We start from the raw sequence: 20151 nt of genomic DNA, 5'->3' as shown, positions 1-20151 counted from the left end.
TACGCATTCATAAGCATTAAAACTTATCTATAACAATAAATAGGAAATTTGGTAAAGTGTAAAGGGAGTAATTCTTTTTTTTTTTAACACCTACAAAAAACAAACTGGCTTTCTCCTGAGAGAGTATGATCCCGATGCCGTTCACTCGTCTACTAAGTCACCCTAGTCACGGTGGGCATCAGAAGCCCTGCCTGTACTCTAACACATCTGTCCCACAGGCACAGTGACCTCAGTGCCATGCTATGGCTTTGACCTCTAAGTCCCCAGGCTCTGATCTGGAGAGGTGCTCTAGGTATGAGCAAACATGCCCGCTCTGCAGGAACGGCTCTTCTCACGGCCTCTCAGAAAGGGCCGTCAAAGTTCTGCTAAAAGCAGACACGCTGGTGCCTTTGGCACAATAGCCCCAAATACTGCCTCTGAAATACGGACCTGGGTTTCCACTGCCTAGACCAGACTGTAAATGAACTCTGGTCCTGGAGGCCACATCACTTCTTTAAATGTCTTGGTGTTTTGCCTCCTTGTGAGTCCATGCCCACAGAGGCAGAGAGTGCATCAGATCCCCGGAACTGGAATAACAGGTTGTAAGCGACTATGCAAGCACTGGGAACTGAGCCCAGGTCCTCTGCAAGGGCAGTTAGTGTTCCTAACTGCTGAGCAATGTCTCCACAACCATCCCAGTTTCTAAAACCTACAGAATTTTCATATTAAACCCAAAGTAACATTATAAATAGAAAGTAAAATGCAAAGAGTAGGGATATCAAATTAGCATCCCTCCAAAACAGCAGCAACCAAAACTCAAAAATAAGAAAATCTCCAATTACAAAAACAAAAGATTAAAGATCAGCTATGGAGACATTAAAGAACCTTTCCCTACCAATAAAAAAAAAAAAAAAAGAATGTTAACCAATTAAACCTGACAACTTGAGAAAAAAATGGAGATTTGAGGTAGTACATCTAAGTATTAAATAAAATTACCATGGGCATGATATACACAGGGTGGACTTCAAATACAACTTGAATAACACTTGAATTCCTAAGGTGAGTATCTCCAGTTAAAAGAGCCTGCCAAGCCGGGCAGTGGTAGTGCATGCCTTTAATCCCAGCACTCGGGAGGCAGAAGCAGGCAGATCTCTGTGAGTTCAAGGCCAGCCTGGTCTACAGAGCTAGTCCCAGGAAAGGCACCAAAGCTACAGAGAAACCCTGTCTCGGGGGGAGGGGGGAAGCAAGAGAGAAAGAAACAAACAAACAAACAAAAAAAAAAAACCCAAAGCCTGCCAATAATCTTCCTAGGCCCTGAAACCTCTTTTGATTGGACTAGTGCGGTGGACTTTCTTTGTAAAGACAAAAACACTGTTAACAACACACTTGAGCTCAGCACACCACAGAGCATCTCCTTTAGGAATATCAGCTCCTCTATCATGTGATTTAAGTCACTTTCAAGAACCCCACCAAGCATAGCATCATGCATGAATACTAGTATGAGTTACTGAATGACAGTAGATTTGGCCAAGACTTAAGTTAAGAGTGTGATTCTGAAAAAGACCAGAAATTTCAGGAGCATCTCAAAAGAAGAAAGTCAAGCAAAGGGGTAGTTTGTTTTTAAAGAGTGGAAGAGAAACTGAAATAACAGGATAAAATAATAGATTATTCTGGAAACATCAGGGAGCATTTCTTGGCTGGCTCAGAAACTGAGAGGCACTATTTACCTACTGTGGGTGAGGCCAAATATACTACACAATCTTTTACAATACGCAATTTCCCTGATACAAATGCCAACAATATCACAGGCCCCTCAGTTTCAGTCTTCCTTGCTATAAGTCTAAGAACTTCTAATTAAATGCACAATAGCCCAAATATGAATTGACCAACAAAGCCAGAAATCATCATGTCTCAACACTGGTTTACATAATAAAATATTACTGCCCTACTCTGTATTTTTAATTAAAGAATAAAATTCAAACTAAACTATTATTAGATCATTTTAATATACACCACTACATAGGAATATCATATCTATCTAAATGTGTATAAAAATAGTGTTCTCACTTAAAATTAAGATATAGGCATACATTCAAAGTAAACATGTATTGTCCTTGAATACGTCCCCACATTATCTGTTAACATTATTACATTATCTGTTAGCAAAACACGTACACAAAAGAACAGGTGAGAATGGACAGGATGCCACCGTGAACTCACCTTGGCTGGCATTTGCACCCTGAGGCAGGGCATTGGTTAGGTTGGGTAATTCACCACCATGATTTCCATCTTCCCAGGGACAGACATCAACACTGTTCCATTTTTTCAGCTGTTTTAGCCAGCTTGTCTTCTGCTCCAACTTACAGTGAGGGTTTAATACTATACACATCCAGAGAGCACCTAAAAAGGACAAAGAAATAAATTTCAAAAAACTACAAAAAAGGTTCAAGGTTAACAGCTTAAGAAAAATTTTGAATCACTTCAAGACAGACACAAGTTTGTCAGTTCTCTAATACAAGACAACATACAGCTGAATTTTAAATAAAAGATCAAAGTGCTGTTACACATAAAGATGAGATGTAGTTCACAAGATCTACCTGTAAGCAACTTCTTATTTGTATTATACTTTATATACAAAAGTCAATAGCATAAACAATCCTAGGGTCCAAAACATGAAGTGTACACATTGGCCCTTCAATATAATATTCCATATCATTCTTTCCCCAAATTAAATTTACTTTCAGATTATCTTTGTATAATAAAATTATACAAAGACTATATAAGAATAAAATTATACTATGGACACAAGTTCCTAGTATCCTTACAAGAATTTCAAACATTGTTTATTAATTAGTATCTATAATTATGTGCATACGTACACATTCTTATACATACACACAAACACATACATAAACAGAGTAGTATCATTCAGGCTTAGAAGTCAGTAAAATAAATCTTTCACAAATAAGACTTAAAGCCAGGCATGAGGACACAGAGCTGTCATTTGGGAAGCTAAGGCAGGAGAGTCACAAGTCTGAGGGAGCTTGTGGTAAGCAGTGAGTTCCAGAGTGGTCAAATACCGTATCAGAGACAATCAGACCAAACAAAATTAAAGTCAGCTCCATTAAGCACACTTTCCTAAGCAAATTGAATGGATACCAATCTTCATATAATCACTAAATGCTAAAATACATATTAATAAACATTTTCCTAGTTTCTCAAAAGTAAAAGTTAAATCAATGGAAATAGCTCATAATTTAGATAATAAGATAATGATGAATTTATTATGATTTCTGTATAGTTCAAAAGAGTAGTTAACACAAATATTTTACAAATTTTAAAATATTAGTAACACCCCCATAGCATTTACAATATGTTTTCTCTAGGAAGGCATGCATGAATGTCTCTGTTTTGATGGTTAACTGTCAGTTGGGTAAAAAAGGCAGAAATAAACAAAATTAACACTGTTTTATTTGGCCAAAAGTGATGCTTAACAGTCTTTCATTTTTAGTGCACCTAATATTGTAAATATAAAACAGCTTAAAATAATTTAAAATAAAATACACAAAGTTTCTAAAAAAACAGCTTCAACTTGTCTAAACCACAGACATTTATAATCTACATTTTAAATTTTTCATATGCCAGTTAAAAGCAAAGCGTGGTCAGCCAAGATTGATATGGGCAGTCCTTCTGTATATGTGCTGCTTTTATTGTATAATGAATAAAGAAGCTGCTTGGGCCTATAACAGGGAAGAATAGAACTAGACAGGAAAACTGAACTAAATGCTGGGAGAAAGAAGGCAGAGTCAAAGAGAAGCCATGTAGCCGCAGCAGGAGACAGATACCGGATGGAACCTTACCAGCAAGCCACAACCACATGGTGATACACAGATTGATAGAAATAGGTTAGTTTAAGATGTAAGAGTTAGCTAGAAATATGCATAAGCTAATAGGCTAAGTAGCGTTTTAATTAATACAGTTTCTGTGTGGTTATTTCGGGTCTGGGCGGCTGGGAAACAAACAAGCAGCCGCAGACAACACAAGATGGAGTAAGCTCTCCAGAAGCTCTCTTTCTCTCGATGATTACAATGAAAAACTCTGGACAAAGTCAAAAGCAGTAACCCAAGGTCTCTAAGAAAGTTATTTGGCCATCAGCAAGCTGGCCAAAGAGAGGGAGGAGGACAGCAAGTGACCCATGTGGCTATTATTTTCATCAACTCCTCTCCCAGTTTTTTCTTCTGAATTTGACATAAGATTAATAACTTCACACAAGGAACACTGCAGGGGCACATGCAAGAAAAAACAGAAGCTTGACTCCCCCCTCCCCCCATGTGTACTGGGAAAGAACACCCAGCCCAGGGCAGTTAAGGAGGGCTATCCCAGTCCTCATCACAGCACGTACACGAGACAGAACCTCAGAGGAACAGCTCAGGCTCCGACACACTGACACGGGAGCCCTCCCGCAAGTGCTGTGACAAGTATGGTCCCATCATCTTAGTTGGTTGTTTCAATTTTTTCACCCTCTAGGGAATTTTAATAGAATCTCGACTCTTACAATATTCAAAATGTCCAGAATCTAAAATCTTGGCTTACAAAGAAATAAGAAAATGTGTCAACCCTCAAGAGAAAAATCAACGGATGTCAAGTAAGATGAGCGAGATGTTAGAATTAGAGACTAGATAGTCGTAGGAACTGTGGTCTATGAGATGAAGATAAAAGCAATCAGGAGGGACAAAAAACCCTAACACCATTCCCAGTAATGAAATAAAAACTATATAAAAAAGAATTAAAGAGAAATTGGAGAAGTGAAAACAGTATGTTAAATAAATTCATTGAATGGGACCAGAAAGGTTTGTTTGTAAGCCTAGCCTTTGATGGCTGAACCATCTAATCCCAGCACTTGGGAGGCAGGGGCAAGTGGATCTCTCTGAGTTTGAGGACAGCCTGCTCTACAGAGCTAGTTCTATGATAGCCAAGGCTGCAGAAAGAAACCCTGTCTTGAAAAAAACCAAATTACACCAAAACCACTGGTTCGCAACTGCAAGGAGGCAAAGTACAGAAGTGTAAAGTAGTGGACTGTCACCCACAAAACACGCTTACCACAGGATCCAGACCTCGTTCCTACACACATATTCACGCAGGAACATGGGAAAATGTACTTATAGTAGTTTGAGAACAAAGAAAACAATCTGAACACGCTAACTAGTAAATGGGTCAACACTATGACATATCCATATAAAAGAGCCAACTGAATCATGGATATACTACACAGATGTGAATGTACTTTGGTCGGTGAAGAACCTATTTTAATGATGTTTCACAGTATGTGTTTCATAGTATAGAAATGGACTGCCCCTTACTGATGGACAGCATCTTCCCGAGGCATCCCCACATGGCATTATGACCCCACAGGCCTCTTTCAAAAGGCATTAATTCCATCATGAGAGTGCATGTTCTAGTCGCCTCCCAAAGGCTCAGCCTCTTGGTACTATCACTTTGAGATTGTATCAGATATCATGTGAATCTGGGGTGGTTACAAATATTCTGACTGTAGCCTTGAGAAAAATCAAACTCAGAGAGGCTGGGAGCCTTTAATACAAGATCCTAAGTATTCTTGGCTTATTTCAATGACTTCTATATGACCGAGGAGAAGAGAGATTCATAAAATGTGCCTTGGATTTTCATGCTTGCATTTCCCTAATTAGAAAATTTCCATTTTTTCAGGAGAATTTCTTTTCTTTTTTCTTTTCAAAAAGCTTAAGTCTTTACTAATTTGCTTGTAATACCCTTTTACTGCTCACCTCCCTAAAGAGAGGTTTCATCCTGAATGGGTGTTCTTACTAGACTCAAGTTTAGTGCCATAATAGATATGGTCTTTTATCTTAACAGTCATTACTACAAAGGCTGTAATTAGCCTTAATAACCAAATTAACCAAATTGAGTAAGTCATTCTCCAAATTTTATTAGTTCAGGGTCCTACTTTGGGCATTTATCTCTTTTCCCTCCAGTGTACCTAAAGTATTTGTTACTTTCAGGAAAGTTCTTTAACAAGATCTCCTGAGTAAATTGGGAGACTGGGGACCTTGGGAGAGGGTTGAAGGGGAGGGGAGAGGCAGGAAGGGAAACAGAGAAAAATGTAGAGCTCAATAAAAATCAATAAAAATAAAATAAAAGTTATTTAATGATAAAATCCCACTCTATGATTTCTCTGAAATGGTAACCCTTTCAAGGACTCCGAGGGAAGGTGGGAAGATGTGGTTATTAGTCAGCATTGCCAGGGCCCTGTCAGTATCAAATCTATGGTGTGCACATCACCCAGTTTCAGAATTATCCACGTCACATATGAGCTCTAGCCTTTTCTCCCACTGTGGTGATTTGAATTAGAAACGTTCCTCATAGGTTCAGGCATTTGAACATGATTCCCAGCTGGTCACACGGCTTGGAAGGTTTAGGTGGTACAGCCTTGCTGCAGGAAGTGCATCACAGGGGCAGGCTTTGGGACTATGCAGCCTTACCCTGCCTTCCCTTCTCTGCTTTGTGCGTGGTGGAAGGTGTGAGCTTTCAGGTTCCTGCAGCCATGCCTGCCTCTTGCTGTTGTATGATCTCCTGTCCCTATGGAGCTGTAAGCTGACTCTTTTCTTTCATAAGTTGCCTTTGGCCATGTTTATTACAGCAACAGAGGAGTGACCAACATAGAAGTTGGCACCAGAGAGTGGGGCTATTGCTATAAAGAACCTGACCATGTTGGTTTTTTTTTTCTTTTGGAAAAATGTAGAAGACTAGAACTTTGGGCCAGAAAATTGATTGAAACTAGAACTTAAAAGAAGGAAATTCTAGTAAGAGTCCTGAAATAATCATGCTGAGAGAAAGATAAACTAGGCAGGCCCCAGATCAAGGTTTCAAATGGGGAGTAATATTAGCGGATGCTTCAGAGGCCATTCATGGGAAATGTTTGATGAAAAATCTGGCTGCCTTCTGCCCATGTCCTGAGAACTTGCTTGACAAAATTTTAAAAAGTACTGGATCAATTTCTTTGGTGGAGGAGATTTTAAGACACCATAATGGTGAGTCTGTTGCGCAACTGTTACTGATTCCCCTTATGCAGGCCTCCAGTGAGCAGAACAAGCAGCATGGGAAGAAACGGAGAGTGTACAGTGTGGAGAGAGAAGGAGCACTAGAAAGTTCAATGTTAAAGCCAAAGCATGTGCTGACAGCTCTCAGTTTCTAAGGAAATTAGGCCCACAAAGAAAACCCTAGCTCTGCACTGCAACAAAGGCGTTCCTTGGGCAAGCTCACATTTACCAATCTTCCGACTTCTGCAATAGAGCCCATGGTACTGCACATAGAAAGCAACTGACAAAGAAAAAATCTGTGACTGATGTGAGAAAGGGGGACAGGGACCTCTGGCAGCTGATGTGAGAAAGGGGGACAGGGACCTCTGGCAGCTGATGTGAGAAACAGGAGAGAGGGATCACTGGCAGCTGAAATTCACAGTGTGATCCACTTGGTGCTCGGTTTAGAGGCATGGAAGATTGCGGGTTCTTCTACCATAGTTTCAGAGAGCCAGGCAGCCTGGGTGGCATGTGACAGAGGAGTCCCTGAACGAAAGCCTCAGAGGACAGCAAAGCTCAAGGGGAAGAACCATCTAAGTTCTTTGAAATTCAAGTCCCAAACACTGGACATGGAGTTACAGGATATGGTGTTTGCCTTGCTGAGCTTGACCTTGCTTTGGTCAAATATTTCCTAACTATGCCCCCAATTCCTCTCTTTTGGAATGACACTGTATTTTCTGTGATTATTAAATGTTTGAGGTATGGAATTTGCTTTTTTTTTCTCCCCAGGGAGTTATAGTCTAGAGTTACCTTGAATCTCAGAAGAGACTTTGGATATTTAAACTGTGTTGAAACTGTGACAGACTACAGAGATGTCTAAAGTTGGACTATATATTCATTTTTGATTCTGATATGGGCGTGAGCCTATGGGGGCCAGGGAGAGCCATGTGGTGGATCAAGTGAGATATCTCCCCCTGCCCCCCCCCCCACCACCACCACCACACACAGGCTCAGGCATCTGAGAACCTGGTTCTCAGTTGGTGGTGATGTTTGGGAGATTTGGGTAGTGCAGCTCAGAAAATGCATCATTAGGGGCAGGCTTTGAGATTATATAGCCTGACCCTACTTCTGGCCTGCATATTCTGCCTGTGTTTGGGTTTGAAGAGCTCTCTGGACCTGCCCCATGACTGCCTCTTATGCCTCTGAAACTGTATGAAAGCCGAAGAAAACGTTCTTCTGGAAGTTACTGTTGTCAGTGTTTTATCATAGCAGCCGAAAGGAGCTAATAAAACCACCCAGTATGCTCTTTCTTCCTCTTTGCCCTGACTAGTCTTCACCCAGTGAGTGACTTCAGCCATATGATATCAAGGAAAAGAACCCCAAGCTAAGGAAGCAAATTCCTTCACCCAAGGAAAAATACAAATACTTTTCACCTAAGGGAAGTAGTTGTCTACTTAGCAGTCTTAGACCTGTTCACATTCTGTATCTGACTACAATCGTTAGAGAACATGGCAGAAAGGTACAGAAATGGAACATAAGATTGTTCTGAAAGTCTTTTTGATTACTTCTGTATTCTGCCAGTAACAAAATACCAATGCATCAGAGCTACTCTCAGTAAAAGGGGCTGACAAGGATTAATTGTACCCACCAGGTCTTTGTAGTAAACACTTAGATATGTGATTATCAACACCATTTAGCCCACCTTACATACTCACTGTTTACATTTCCAACAAAAACTGTTCTTTCCATCAACAAGCTCTGGTCTCAAGGGGCCAGCTATGGATGCCGTCACATGACTCTGGACAAGCTATGGATGCCCTGTCACATGACTCTGGACAAGCTATGGATGCCCCATCATACGACTCTGGACAAGCTATGGATGCCCCATCATACGACTCTGGACAAGCTATGGACGCCCCGTCACATGACTCTGGACAAGCTATGGACGCCCCGTCACATGACTCTGGACAAGCTATGGACGCCCTGTCACATGACTCTGGACAAGCTATGGATGCCCTGTCACTTGACTCTGGACAAGCTATGGACGTCCTGTCACATGACTCTGGACAAGCTATGGATGCCCCGTCATACGACTCTGCGCTGCCAGCTCCCTAACTGAAACAAGAGGGACAAGAATGTCTACGTAATTTGTAAGACTGTTTTGCGCTTATGTCTCTGCCAACTCTGGACTTCACATTACCTCATAAAGGCAGGCTTCACACACACAAACCCCATGAACAAACTTTCAAGAGCTAAGAAATTGACACTGCTGGCTTTGACTCACAACCTGTCCCAACTGGTAAAATCTGCCTTGGCTAAAGAGAGGAAACACAGTGCCATACCACAGAGGAAAAGCAGGGAGTATGTGGCCCACTTTAGTCTATCACAATCGCTAAGCACTTAAAAACGTGCTAGATTATGAAATGAAAAAGTAATTTTTTAGCCTTTTATTTATCACCGATGAGTACTTGTTTTTAAATATGGTAATTTTAGTGCTTTTATTTTCGGTAAATACTAGCTATAATTTTGCCTGAAATTAAAAAAATATTAGTCAGAGCTAACCAACTATTATTTTGAATATGTAAAATTTTATTCTCTATTCTTGTTGAAATCAGGCTGTTCCTGGCTCTGAGTTAGTCCAAATTGTAGAAAACTTGTTTTGTTTTTTTCAGCTTGTGCCTTACACTGAGAGACTCCATTTTACAAGCGACTTTTGACTCCATTTTGAGGATGGTAGATAGTTCTCCATTTGAATAGACAATGAATGACCCCCTTTGTCTGGCGCCACCCACTGGCAACTACTGATGGATGACAATGACTTCTTCCTGGGAGTAGAAAGGGTGCACTCTAAGTTTATCAGAATGAATTGCTACTGTAGAGGCATATAGATGTGTTGAAATCTTATCAAGAAAACAAAGATCAAGACCTCATCAAATATCCATCAGTAAGGAAAGGGTGTAACCACACTTGGACCCTATAAAAAGTGGTCAACACAGATGATCAGTCTATCGGGTGATGACTTGGTGTGTGCACTAAGATGCAGATAACTCCTCAGTGTTTGTTCAGCCTCCCTGACCTGCTGCCCAAGAATTCTGTTCACCCATATGTTATTTTGAACCCTCTCTGCCCTTAGAATCACCTCACTCGTGCAGTAATCCTGCCCAGTAAGTTTTGACATTGTAGAAAGATAAACGTGCCAGTTTTTTACTCAGTGCATTCATGACTACGAACCACTACCAGTAATATTTATAGATACTAATTTTAAACTTAACCAATATATCTATGAAAAATTGTAAGAAGTACATTAATTATAGTGAAATTTTAAGGATAATAAACACCTATTCCTGAATCTATTTTTTTTTCTCAAAAATAAAACTCAACAGTGAGAATAATGGTTCTCAACCACTGACGACTCTGTGCCCTTCTAGAGATATCTGGCCATATGCGGTGTTGTTTTGGTCATGTAAAGTAGGTCCCAGAGGCACTGCTTAAACATCCTACAGTACACAGGATGAGCCTCCACAACAGAGAACTTGTGCATATGTGAATATTATTAGCTCAAACAATTAGATTCAAATAAATCACTCAACAGATGAAAGAGCTGTAAGCCAAACAAGAAGTCATTCTAAAAACCTAACAAAATAGAAGGTATCCAAACGTACTGCATTATTATTGCATGCTGCTTTGTATGCAAATCTTTCTCCCTTCAAGGAAAATCCTAACAATATCAAGTTACACATGTTGGGTTTCTAATTAGATTCTACATTTAACGTCTCTAAATGTCTTTCTGTAGGGTACAAAGATTGTTCCACCTAATATAACCAACATTTCTAAAAGTGAATGGCATCTATACTTATTTACCTGACAATAATTGCCGTCATTTTACTGAATCTTTACCTCACATTAACCCTGCTTTCAGTAACACATTAACCCTGTTTTAAATATTTACATAATTATCACATTACCTTTCAAAACAAACAAACAGAAAGCTGTAGCGAAGCAGCTGGAGTTTAGGGAGGTGGAGCTATTAGAAGAGGGAGCAAGAACCCTTTCCAAGGGTTCTGTAAATTCTACAGCAACTTAGCCTTTAATCTAGCTATATAGCCAAAAGGTGGGGGTTTTGTTCTTCTTATTTTAAGCTTGGATTTATGAAATTTCCAAGACTAATGATTTTAGTTTTTTGACAGGATCACTTCATCCTTTGCATTTTAAAGTATACTTTATTAACTAAAAATTATGAGTAACCTGAAATCCTTACAACTAATACCTTGTACTTTACTTCTAAACTGGGTTCTTTTTAAAATTGTGTCTTTATTTTTACTGCATTGATGTGGGAGTGTCATATATCAATCTGTTGATTTCATTGGTTACGCAATAAAGAAACTGCTAGGCCCATTTGATAGGTCCACCCTTAGGTGGGTGGAGTAAACAGAACAGAAGGCTGGGAGAAAGAAGCTGAGTCAGTGAGTCGCCATGATTCTCACACTCCAGACAGAGGCAGGTTAAGATCATTCCTGGTAAGCCAGCTCGTGGGCTACAGCAGATTATTAGAAATGGGCTAGTCCAGGTGCGAGAGCCAGCCTAGAAGAGGCTAGATAGAAATAGGCCAAGCAGTGTTTAAAAGAATACAGTTTCCGTGTAATTATTTCGGGGCATAAGCTAAGCTAGTCATGTGGGCGGCCGAGTGCCAGGGACGCAGCCCCGACGCTCCTATTTCAACACTGCATGAATGTTTTGCCTGTTTACTGTGTGTATGTTTAATATGTATGTCTGTTTACTATGTGTGTGCCTAGTCCCTGTGGAGGTCAAAAGAGGGCATCAGATCCTCTGGAACAGGCGTTATAGGTGGCTTTGAACCACTTTGGGGGTGCTGGGAATCAAACCTGGGTCCTCTGCAAGTACAGCCAGTGTTCTAACCCAATAAGTCATCCAACACTCTCCTGGTTTTACTTGTGCTTATAGACACTCAGGTCAGAGAGAAGAAAGAACATTCAAACAAGAATCATCTGAATAAAGCCCAAATAAACAAAATAAAACTGCAATTTTCAGAACTGACAGGCACAGAAAATAAGTAATTTCAGTGCAGATTCAAACAGTAAATGGGCAAACAAAAGTTAAACATAGGATTCGAGACTGATTACTCAAGTTAGATGAAGCCTGTTTTGTCTGGAAACACTATGATCAGCTCTGTTCAAGTCAAGTCTGTATCAGCATCTCTGGGGAAATGCATGCAAGTGAGAACCCTTCCTGCCTATTCCTGTATAGTTCTGTATATTCCTGGACATGACATTATGAATTGAGCAAATGAATCAGCTGCAGACTCTTGCTATGCCTAACTCCACAAGTTATTTTTTTGTGGTTATTACTATTAAATAATTTCAGTGATTAAGTCACAGATTTTTGTGGGGTGTTTTTTTAGAGGGGGAAGGAGGCAGACTCATTAAAATAAATCTGTTCATCTTCTGTAATGGACACCTCTGGAACCATTTATAAATGCTGCTCTTCTCCCTAACTTCTAGGAAGAGAACTCATGTGTATGGTGCTGGGAAAGCAGAGGTGGTGACAATATGAAAAAGGCTGGTGCAGGGCAGAGGAGACAGACAGATGGCATCATCATCTCCAACAGACTAAAAACCAAAGGCTCATTTTGTCTTGTTCCACATTCATAAAAAAATTAGCACTGTTAGATGAACAGTTAAGTGTCTAGAGACCAGTGTCATGTAAAGTCTTATGAAGTAGTAGCAGGCAAAGTAAAGCAATCACTTTCAGGACTTCCAAGGGTTCAATGGTTATAAAATAAATCACAATATTTATTTTTGTTCTCAGAGGCTATTATAATAGTATAAATTTCATGCATGATCCAATTATCTAATCATATTTATGTAGAGGCCATGAAATACCTAATTGCAGTCACAAATAGGAGATCACTGGTATAATTAGTTGTGCTAGCAAAACTACAGTCACAAAACTTCTTGGGTCAGACCACACGAAAACCGTGACCCTAATTATGACAGTGTTATTATCAGCATAATGAAGTTTTAATACATCAATCACTCCGTGTTTGGAAAAGTAAGTTTAACTGGAAAAACATTCTTCTTAGAATTTGATACGCTAGCTTTTAATTTATTAAAATATTTCTGGAAATTTTTCAAAATCAGACCCAAGGGATATATAGTGCAGCAAGTTTTAAGAATGCCTGGGTTAAGCGGGGCTAAACGCCCTGCTAAATGGCACAAGCTTAGTCATCATCTAACCAAACTCCCAGATAAATTTGAAATAGTTTCTTTTTGTCAAGAAGGAAAACAGTTAAAGGGAGTTAACTGACATCCTGGATTGTGTTCATTATCTAATAAATAAGCTTTCCCATTGCATTTGATCTGTCAGTGCTGTGAGCTTGGCCTCATTAGGAGTCTCACTCTGTGGGAGATCACACAGCCAGCCTTTAGACATCCTCAACATCCCTCTCCCTTTCAAGGGAGCAAAGGGAAGACAAAAAACAAAAATCAGAGACAAGGAGAGAGAAGGGAGGAGTGGCAGGAGGGTGATTTTTGCTCTCTGAGGAAACACAGTAATAGGTGAGGTAAAGGAATGGCTCGGAGTCTGCACGAACACTTTCATGTGTTCTGCACTGGCTTCATTTCTGGGGCATCTTCATAAACAGTTCCACGGTTCATTCAATGGTAATGACTCCAACTCCATATAAACCTATTTCTGAAAACACTCAGTTGGCAAGTGACTTCTTACAATAGCGATTTACTTCATTTTCATGTAGGAATGTAGGAGAGCAACCCTCAACTGGTTTGTGCAGCACACTTCATATTATATCGTGGCTGTCTTCGGCTGCCTTTTATTTCTCATTTATTATTCTGTGTCCTGACTAGACTGTGAGGCTGTGAGTTCCCCAACTACAGCACAGGGTACCACAAGACAAACAAGTGGGTTCTTGTTAATCTGTCTGATATTCTTCCAGAAAAGCACTTCTGGTATTTATACTTAAGTACATCATTGAGCCTTGGAAAGTCGTCTTCCTCTTGCTGGCACAGAGAACTAATTCGGACAGAAATCCATCAAAAGGCATACTAAAAAGTGATCAAATTGACCGGTGCTGATTGTTCTAGGGTATCAATAGTGAAGTAAACACCAGCTACTTATGTGAGATACCAGAAGAAGGGGAGAGGGTTCTTGCAATAGTCTGTCTGACTAGAACACTGATTTGTTCATAAAAACAATTTCTGAACACATTGGCTTTCTATGGAGTGCAGAAGAACTTATGATGGGTGTTGGGTTTCCTAGAGAGCAGAATGTTTCATTTTGCTCTAATTCACTCTTATTACTGAATTAAACTTTGATGTATTGGTCTTGACAAGTGCTTCATGCTGACTATACTGTGTATGATAGTATAATCACTCTCCATGCATTTCCCACGGGCTGCGTGATTAATGCAATAGATTACCTGCAGCATGGATGGCAAGAGGGAATCAGTGCCCTTCTATACTCTAAAGTGTTTGCATTTCAGGGCACGAGTGTGTGTGCATGCACACATGGGCACCCATGAATATCCTGGGCAGAGGCAGCTAGATAAACCTAAAGTGGAAGAATATAAAACTGATGACACATTGAAGATATTTTCCCAGTGTTTACTATAAAAATATACTTCTTAAAGCTTCCAAGAAGGTAGATGGCTTTGTACATCAAGTATTCATTCACTTTCATCTTCACAAATGTTTACTGAGCACCAACTATATGCCCGACACATTTTTCACCTTTCAGGAGGAATAACTAACAACATGTGTTACTTTTAATGTTCTAGTTAGTAGAACAGAAGGGGAAAAGATGGTATAATTAAAAAAAGACAGGGACTAAAAACATTTTTTAGAAGATGGCCAGAAAATTAGTTTCATCTCTTAATAATGACAGCAATGACAAGAAGATTAATAATATTAATTACACTAAGTAGTTTAATACTTTAAAATATTCTTTATATAGATTTGGTCTGTTTGTCTAGGAAAGTGTATGTTATGTGAATGACAGACCTGCTCACCAGGGGACTGTATATGTATATGCTAAGCATGCTGGTGACGTGTGATAGGCAGAGGGATTTTTGTGCTCTTAGCAGTACTGTCAAGGCGTTTCTCCTTGCACAATTTTCTCTCAGTTCCAACCGGGCCCTGACTGGAACTCTGCCAATGCTATCTTGGCTTATCCAAGCTGCTACTCCCAATCCAAACTATTGCAAGGTACCTGTTCCAATTCTCATTTTATCAATGTTTTTTACATTCTTCTACGGGTCTGCTGCTGCAAAAATTTGATATTTACTAATATATTCCAGAATTAAAGGAGTCAACAAGGTATAACTGATGATGGGTCAAAATCAGGTTTTCCTTTACATCTCAATTGTTTTCTTTGCAAGATAAAGGCCACAGAGCTCAGAGTGTTGCCCACATTCCAGACACTACCTCTGTTCAGGACTGCTTAGTCACCGGGGCAAAGCAAGAGACACGGGCCCCAATGGGCTGCCAAACTCACTCCAGAATGCCAATGAGAGAAGCAGCAGTCTCTTAATCAGGTGGCACTTTCCTTAATTTTAAGTTTGAAATTCTAAAGGAAGTCATTAAAATGTTACAAAATGATCAGATAAGCCTATGGTGACCTCACAAAACTTCACTTGCTGCAAATTATTTAGCATCTTTCTGCCACAAAGTATATGAGAAAGTTGCCCGCGTGAATTGAAGTCATTCTTTTCTGTATCTCAAGAAAACTGAGGATTTTAAGGACTCACTACTGCAGACAGTGATTGTGAAACAAACATTTCTAATCTTAGAACTCTCTAATCCTTGAAACTGTTCCCAAGAAGCCTAGGATCTAACTCAGTAAGTCACAATGCTGTGCCTGAGTGGGACCTGCCTCCTCCCGAGTTCTCTTCTACTCCCAGGGCTTTGCTGGGCAGTGGCTGAACACCTCCTAAGGAGGACAAGCATGGCTTATATCCTCCACTCTCCATCCCCGTAGAACTACGACGTAATGCAACGATGGCATCTGTGAAGCGCTTTTCCCAGTGCCAGCACACACCAAGAGCAGCCCTGGTAGCTGCTTCAGGCCCACCTTTAGATGCCCCTTCTTTCAAACTAGCTCCTGGCCTGTCTGATTCGCTTCAAACCCCTTGCGAATTCCAAACAGCTTAAGATGGAGAGTTTCTCAGTCCTCAACGATCTTTGTAAGCTGCTACATCAAGGGAAGAATGTTCCATAGCCTTTCTTCACATTGACTCTCCTGCTAGATCAGTGGTTCTCAACCTGTGGGTCTTGACCCCTCCACAGGGGTTACAGATCAGATATCCTACATATCAGATATTTACATTATAATTCATAATAGTAGCAAAATTAGTTGTGAATTAACAATAAAATAGCTGTATGATTGGGAGTCAGCATACCATAAGAACCTGTCCAAAGGGCCACAGCATTGGGAAGGTTGAGAGGTACTACTTTACATCCTACACCATAACAAGTCTTCTAGATCACAGCCCAGCAGAGCCATTTCAGCCGCATTTCCCCTTGGTGGCTGTTTCTTGGGGAAAAGAACAGTAATAGCTCTTAGGAAGTGGAGGTAGACCTTTCCTAGAAATTATTTTTAAGAGGAAAAGGACATTTTATACCAACTCTGATTAATTCCTATTAGCCGCTAACGTAAGAATATGCATTATAATTGAACTATTTTAGATAAACAACATTAAAAAAGTAAAGCGAATCCATCTTTGAATGCCATATAGTATGCATATATGGTTTCATTACAACAAACCATATCTTAACTTCTAGCCAAATTGCTAGAATATTTAAAATAGAGTGTCTGGGTGGAAGCATCCCCCCAGCCCCTGGCAGTTTATAAAAACACAACAGTGAAATTATTCTAAACCATCTAAGTTTGTTATAAATGATTTAACTGTACATGCAGATAACTTACACTACAGTATCTTTAAGAATCTACAATTTGTTCTGTAATGAAACCAAGTGACCTATAATGATCTCATTTAATCCCGAGAGCCTATTACTTCTTATTAATACATATTTACAGTTTTTTTCTTTTCTACATGGGGTATTAAACGGATAATTAAACCCTAGAAACTCTAGTCAAAGAAAAGACAGTTCAGATAATTACATGGGATGTAGTTATCATAGGTTTGCTCATTGTAAAGAATACATTCTTTCCTTTCTAACTTCTGATTTAAACTACAAATTACTCTGAAGCAGAGAAAATCCCCCTCTTCTGAACTCCACAGCAGGAGAATCCGCAGGCCTGTGACCAGAGAACACAGAGCAGTTCCATTTAAGAGGCACACAGTGATGTGACTACAAAACCCAGGGCCTGGTAGGAGCAGCAGCAACTGGGCATTCTGAGAACAAGGATACTGCATACACACATGGCCCTGCATGCAGAAGAGATCCGAATTATAACACCGGAAGCAAAGGAAACCAAGACAGGAGCACACTCCATCCCAGGCAGGAAGGCTCACAGGACCTACAGACTCCATGAGATGAAGGCGTGTCACCAACTCCAGGACTGCCACCAGGGCAGAGACACTGAGCAAATGGTTTCCATCAACCATTACCAAAGGGGACTGGGGAGTGTGACTGAAATTTCACTGGATTCCAACTGTAAGCTTGTCCTATCTGTGTTTGTGATCAGCTTACTGAGTTATGGCCTCTGCTCTCAAAAGCAGAAGTAAGCTGCTATTTAGCAGTATGTTTGCTTTTCCCAAAAGGTCTGAAGTTAGAATCCCTGAAAACATGGCTGCTCACAGGCAGCTAGACTGCCTGGGATAAGTTCAGTCAGGATGGTGGCTGAGTGAAGAAGACAAACAGCAGGAGCCCATTTCCCAAGACTTATGTCCACTTGGTCACCTCCACTTTACCTCTGCAAAGTATAGATGCCTGACAGAGATATCTAACCGTATTTTAGGGTAAACTGCTAATGCTGTTTAGCCTTCCTAAGTTTCCATTTTATTGGTTAAAAATTAGCACTAAAAATTATACCTATATCACAATGCTGTTTTAAGGATTAAGTAATATAACGCATGCAAGAAACTGCTGTGTACAGTACTTGAAAATTAAGTGTAGACAACTGTGTTATTCGTAGTACTTGAACTAAAATAGGAAATTAAAAAAAACAAGTCCAGGACCTCTGCTGTCTCTTGGTCTCACTCTCCACCTCTCTTAGGTTAAGGGCCAATGAACAAGGCTGGACTGGGGAGTTTATGGCTATTATTTTGACAGTAAACACCTTTCTCACTGTGCCTTCCCTGTCTTGGTCCACAATGCTTTCTCCGTCTGGGACACTAATCCTACTTCCTGTCACTTCTTATAAACCACATTCAGGTCAGCTTCTACCATCCCCGACTTCCTGGTTCATTACAACTGTTTTAATTTACATGTCTCCTGATACTTGCAAGTTTCCGCTCCCTCTTTACTATCAGTACCACTAACATTAAAATCTAGATCCAGAGTCTGTTCTTCTGGGTATAGTGCCAACTGGAATAAAACTTCTGGAAGGGGGGGGGGAGTACCAGCAGCACACACAGTGGTAAAGCTGTATTCGTCTTGTGCCCAGGGGAAGACAGACTGACAGATGACAAGGAAGTCCTGATGAGCAGTTCATTAGACCTGAATTCTACCCTGACAGCTGTATGGAGGTTTCCCAGTCTGTGCTGACAACTTTCTCCTGCAAGGGCATTCTGGGGATTGCTGTTTGCTTTCGTCCCTAACGAAGTAACCCTGTATACAGCAAGTCATTTTGTAAGGCTTTCTAGTTTTGTGTGAAGCAGTGACTCCTTGATTAGGTTTTAACCATAACTGACTTAAATATATGGCAAGCCAAAATCTGAATTTACCATAGAAACTAACAGTGGCAGTTATTAAGTCTGCTGCGTCCAGAGATGTAAGATGTCATTCTCCAGAATAGAACGCTTAAGTTTTTATTTCTGGCTGTGAACAAAGAGTGTCCTAAATTATGAGGCTTATTCTGAATGTGTGACTTCAAGAATAGCAAGGTGCAAAATGATGCTTATCCACATCTGGGATGCAGAGGCGAAGGCATTCCAGGTCCAGGGAGCTGGTCATTTTTAATATTTTTCTCTAAATGTGGCCCCAACTGGTGGGTGAGTTCTCTACTGGTGACTAAACTTACCCTGATCCCAGGTGCCCTGGACCTATATACGACCACTTAGTCTCACACCCGACCCTGGATCATTGTTCTTTAAGTGAAATTAGAATTAGGAAGAATGCTTAAATCCACCAGCTTCTGCCCACAAAGAAGTCAGTCCCCAGATGAGAAGATGTGAAAAGAATTACAAGCGCTGCCACCTTGTTCTCAAGAACTATGTGCACAAACTCACTATGGATTTTTTCTGCCCTTGCAGCTCATCTTCTTCCTATGAGAAGGGCTCACGTACTAGACAGCAGAGTGCATGATTTTCCTCCAAAAGAAAACTCAGTGTTTCAAATGCGGGGGACACGGTGTACGACACTTGAAAAGTCAGGAATTTTCCATGTGACAAAAACGGTAATTAAATTGCATTTTACTGTTTCCTCTAATGACATCCATTTTAATTAGGTGTTAATAGACTGGCAGCCACAACCTATAACTTTATGATGCAAAGTAAAAATTACAGTCTTATAAAACATTTAAGGAAGGGGACTCACCAAAGCCTAAGAGAGGTTACACTATACCCCTCATCCCTAAAGACTTGCCTGGTAATTAAGTGTGGTGAACAGGCAGCCATTAGGGCTAACAGTAGCTGTGCTTGCCACAAGTTAGCACTAGGCTGTTCTTTCAGGTCACGCGTCTTTCTAGGATCTAATTCCCAGAAAATATGTGTGTCACTAATAAAGACTGCAAGAGCAGAAATGTTTGCCCGACTACTAAATGTATGGCCTTGATCAAACATGCGGTCTTTCCACCATTGCCACGGGGCTTGCTTTTCTGTCTTGAGATTGTAATACTGACTTTTCCCCATTGTTGATTATGATTCAAAATTACTCATCTTCAGAACACTGCCATGTGTTTGGGAAAATGAGTATCACACACAGAGAGTAAAATTATTATCTGAAGAAAACTGTTTCATGCACAA

General features: G+C 40.2%; 1 protein-coding gene across 3 annotated transcripts in view; it reads right to left on the bottom strand.

The window, feature by feature from the left end:
• Nucleotides 1-20151, bottom strand: part of Zswim6 (zinc finger SWIM-type containing 6) — a 168033-nt gene that overhangs the window by 20844 nt on the left and 127038 nt on the right. For all 3 annotated transcript variants that reach the window (XM_041663711.1, XM_041663712.1, XM_041663713.1), the window contains exon 5: nt 2200-2379. In XM_041663711.1, the coding sequence (XP_041519645.1) occupies nt 2200-2379 (180 nt within the window). The remainder of the gene's footprint in view (nt 1-2199; nt 2380-20151) is intronic.

This window comes from Microtus oregoni, unplaced genomic scaffold (genome assembly GCF_018167655.1).
Source record: "Microtus oregoni isolate MIOR12 unplaced genomic scaffold, Mior012 000014F_ref0000157, whole genome shotgun sequence".
NCBI classification, from domain to species: domain Eukaryota; kingdom Metazoa; phylum Chordata; class Mammalia; order Rodentia; family Cricetidae; genus Microtus; species Microtus oregoni.
The sequence above is the reverse complement of the archived record's forward strand: the minus strand, read 5'-3'. Positions and strand labels throughout refer to the sequence as shown.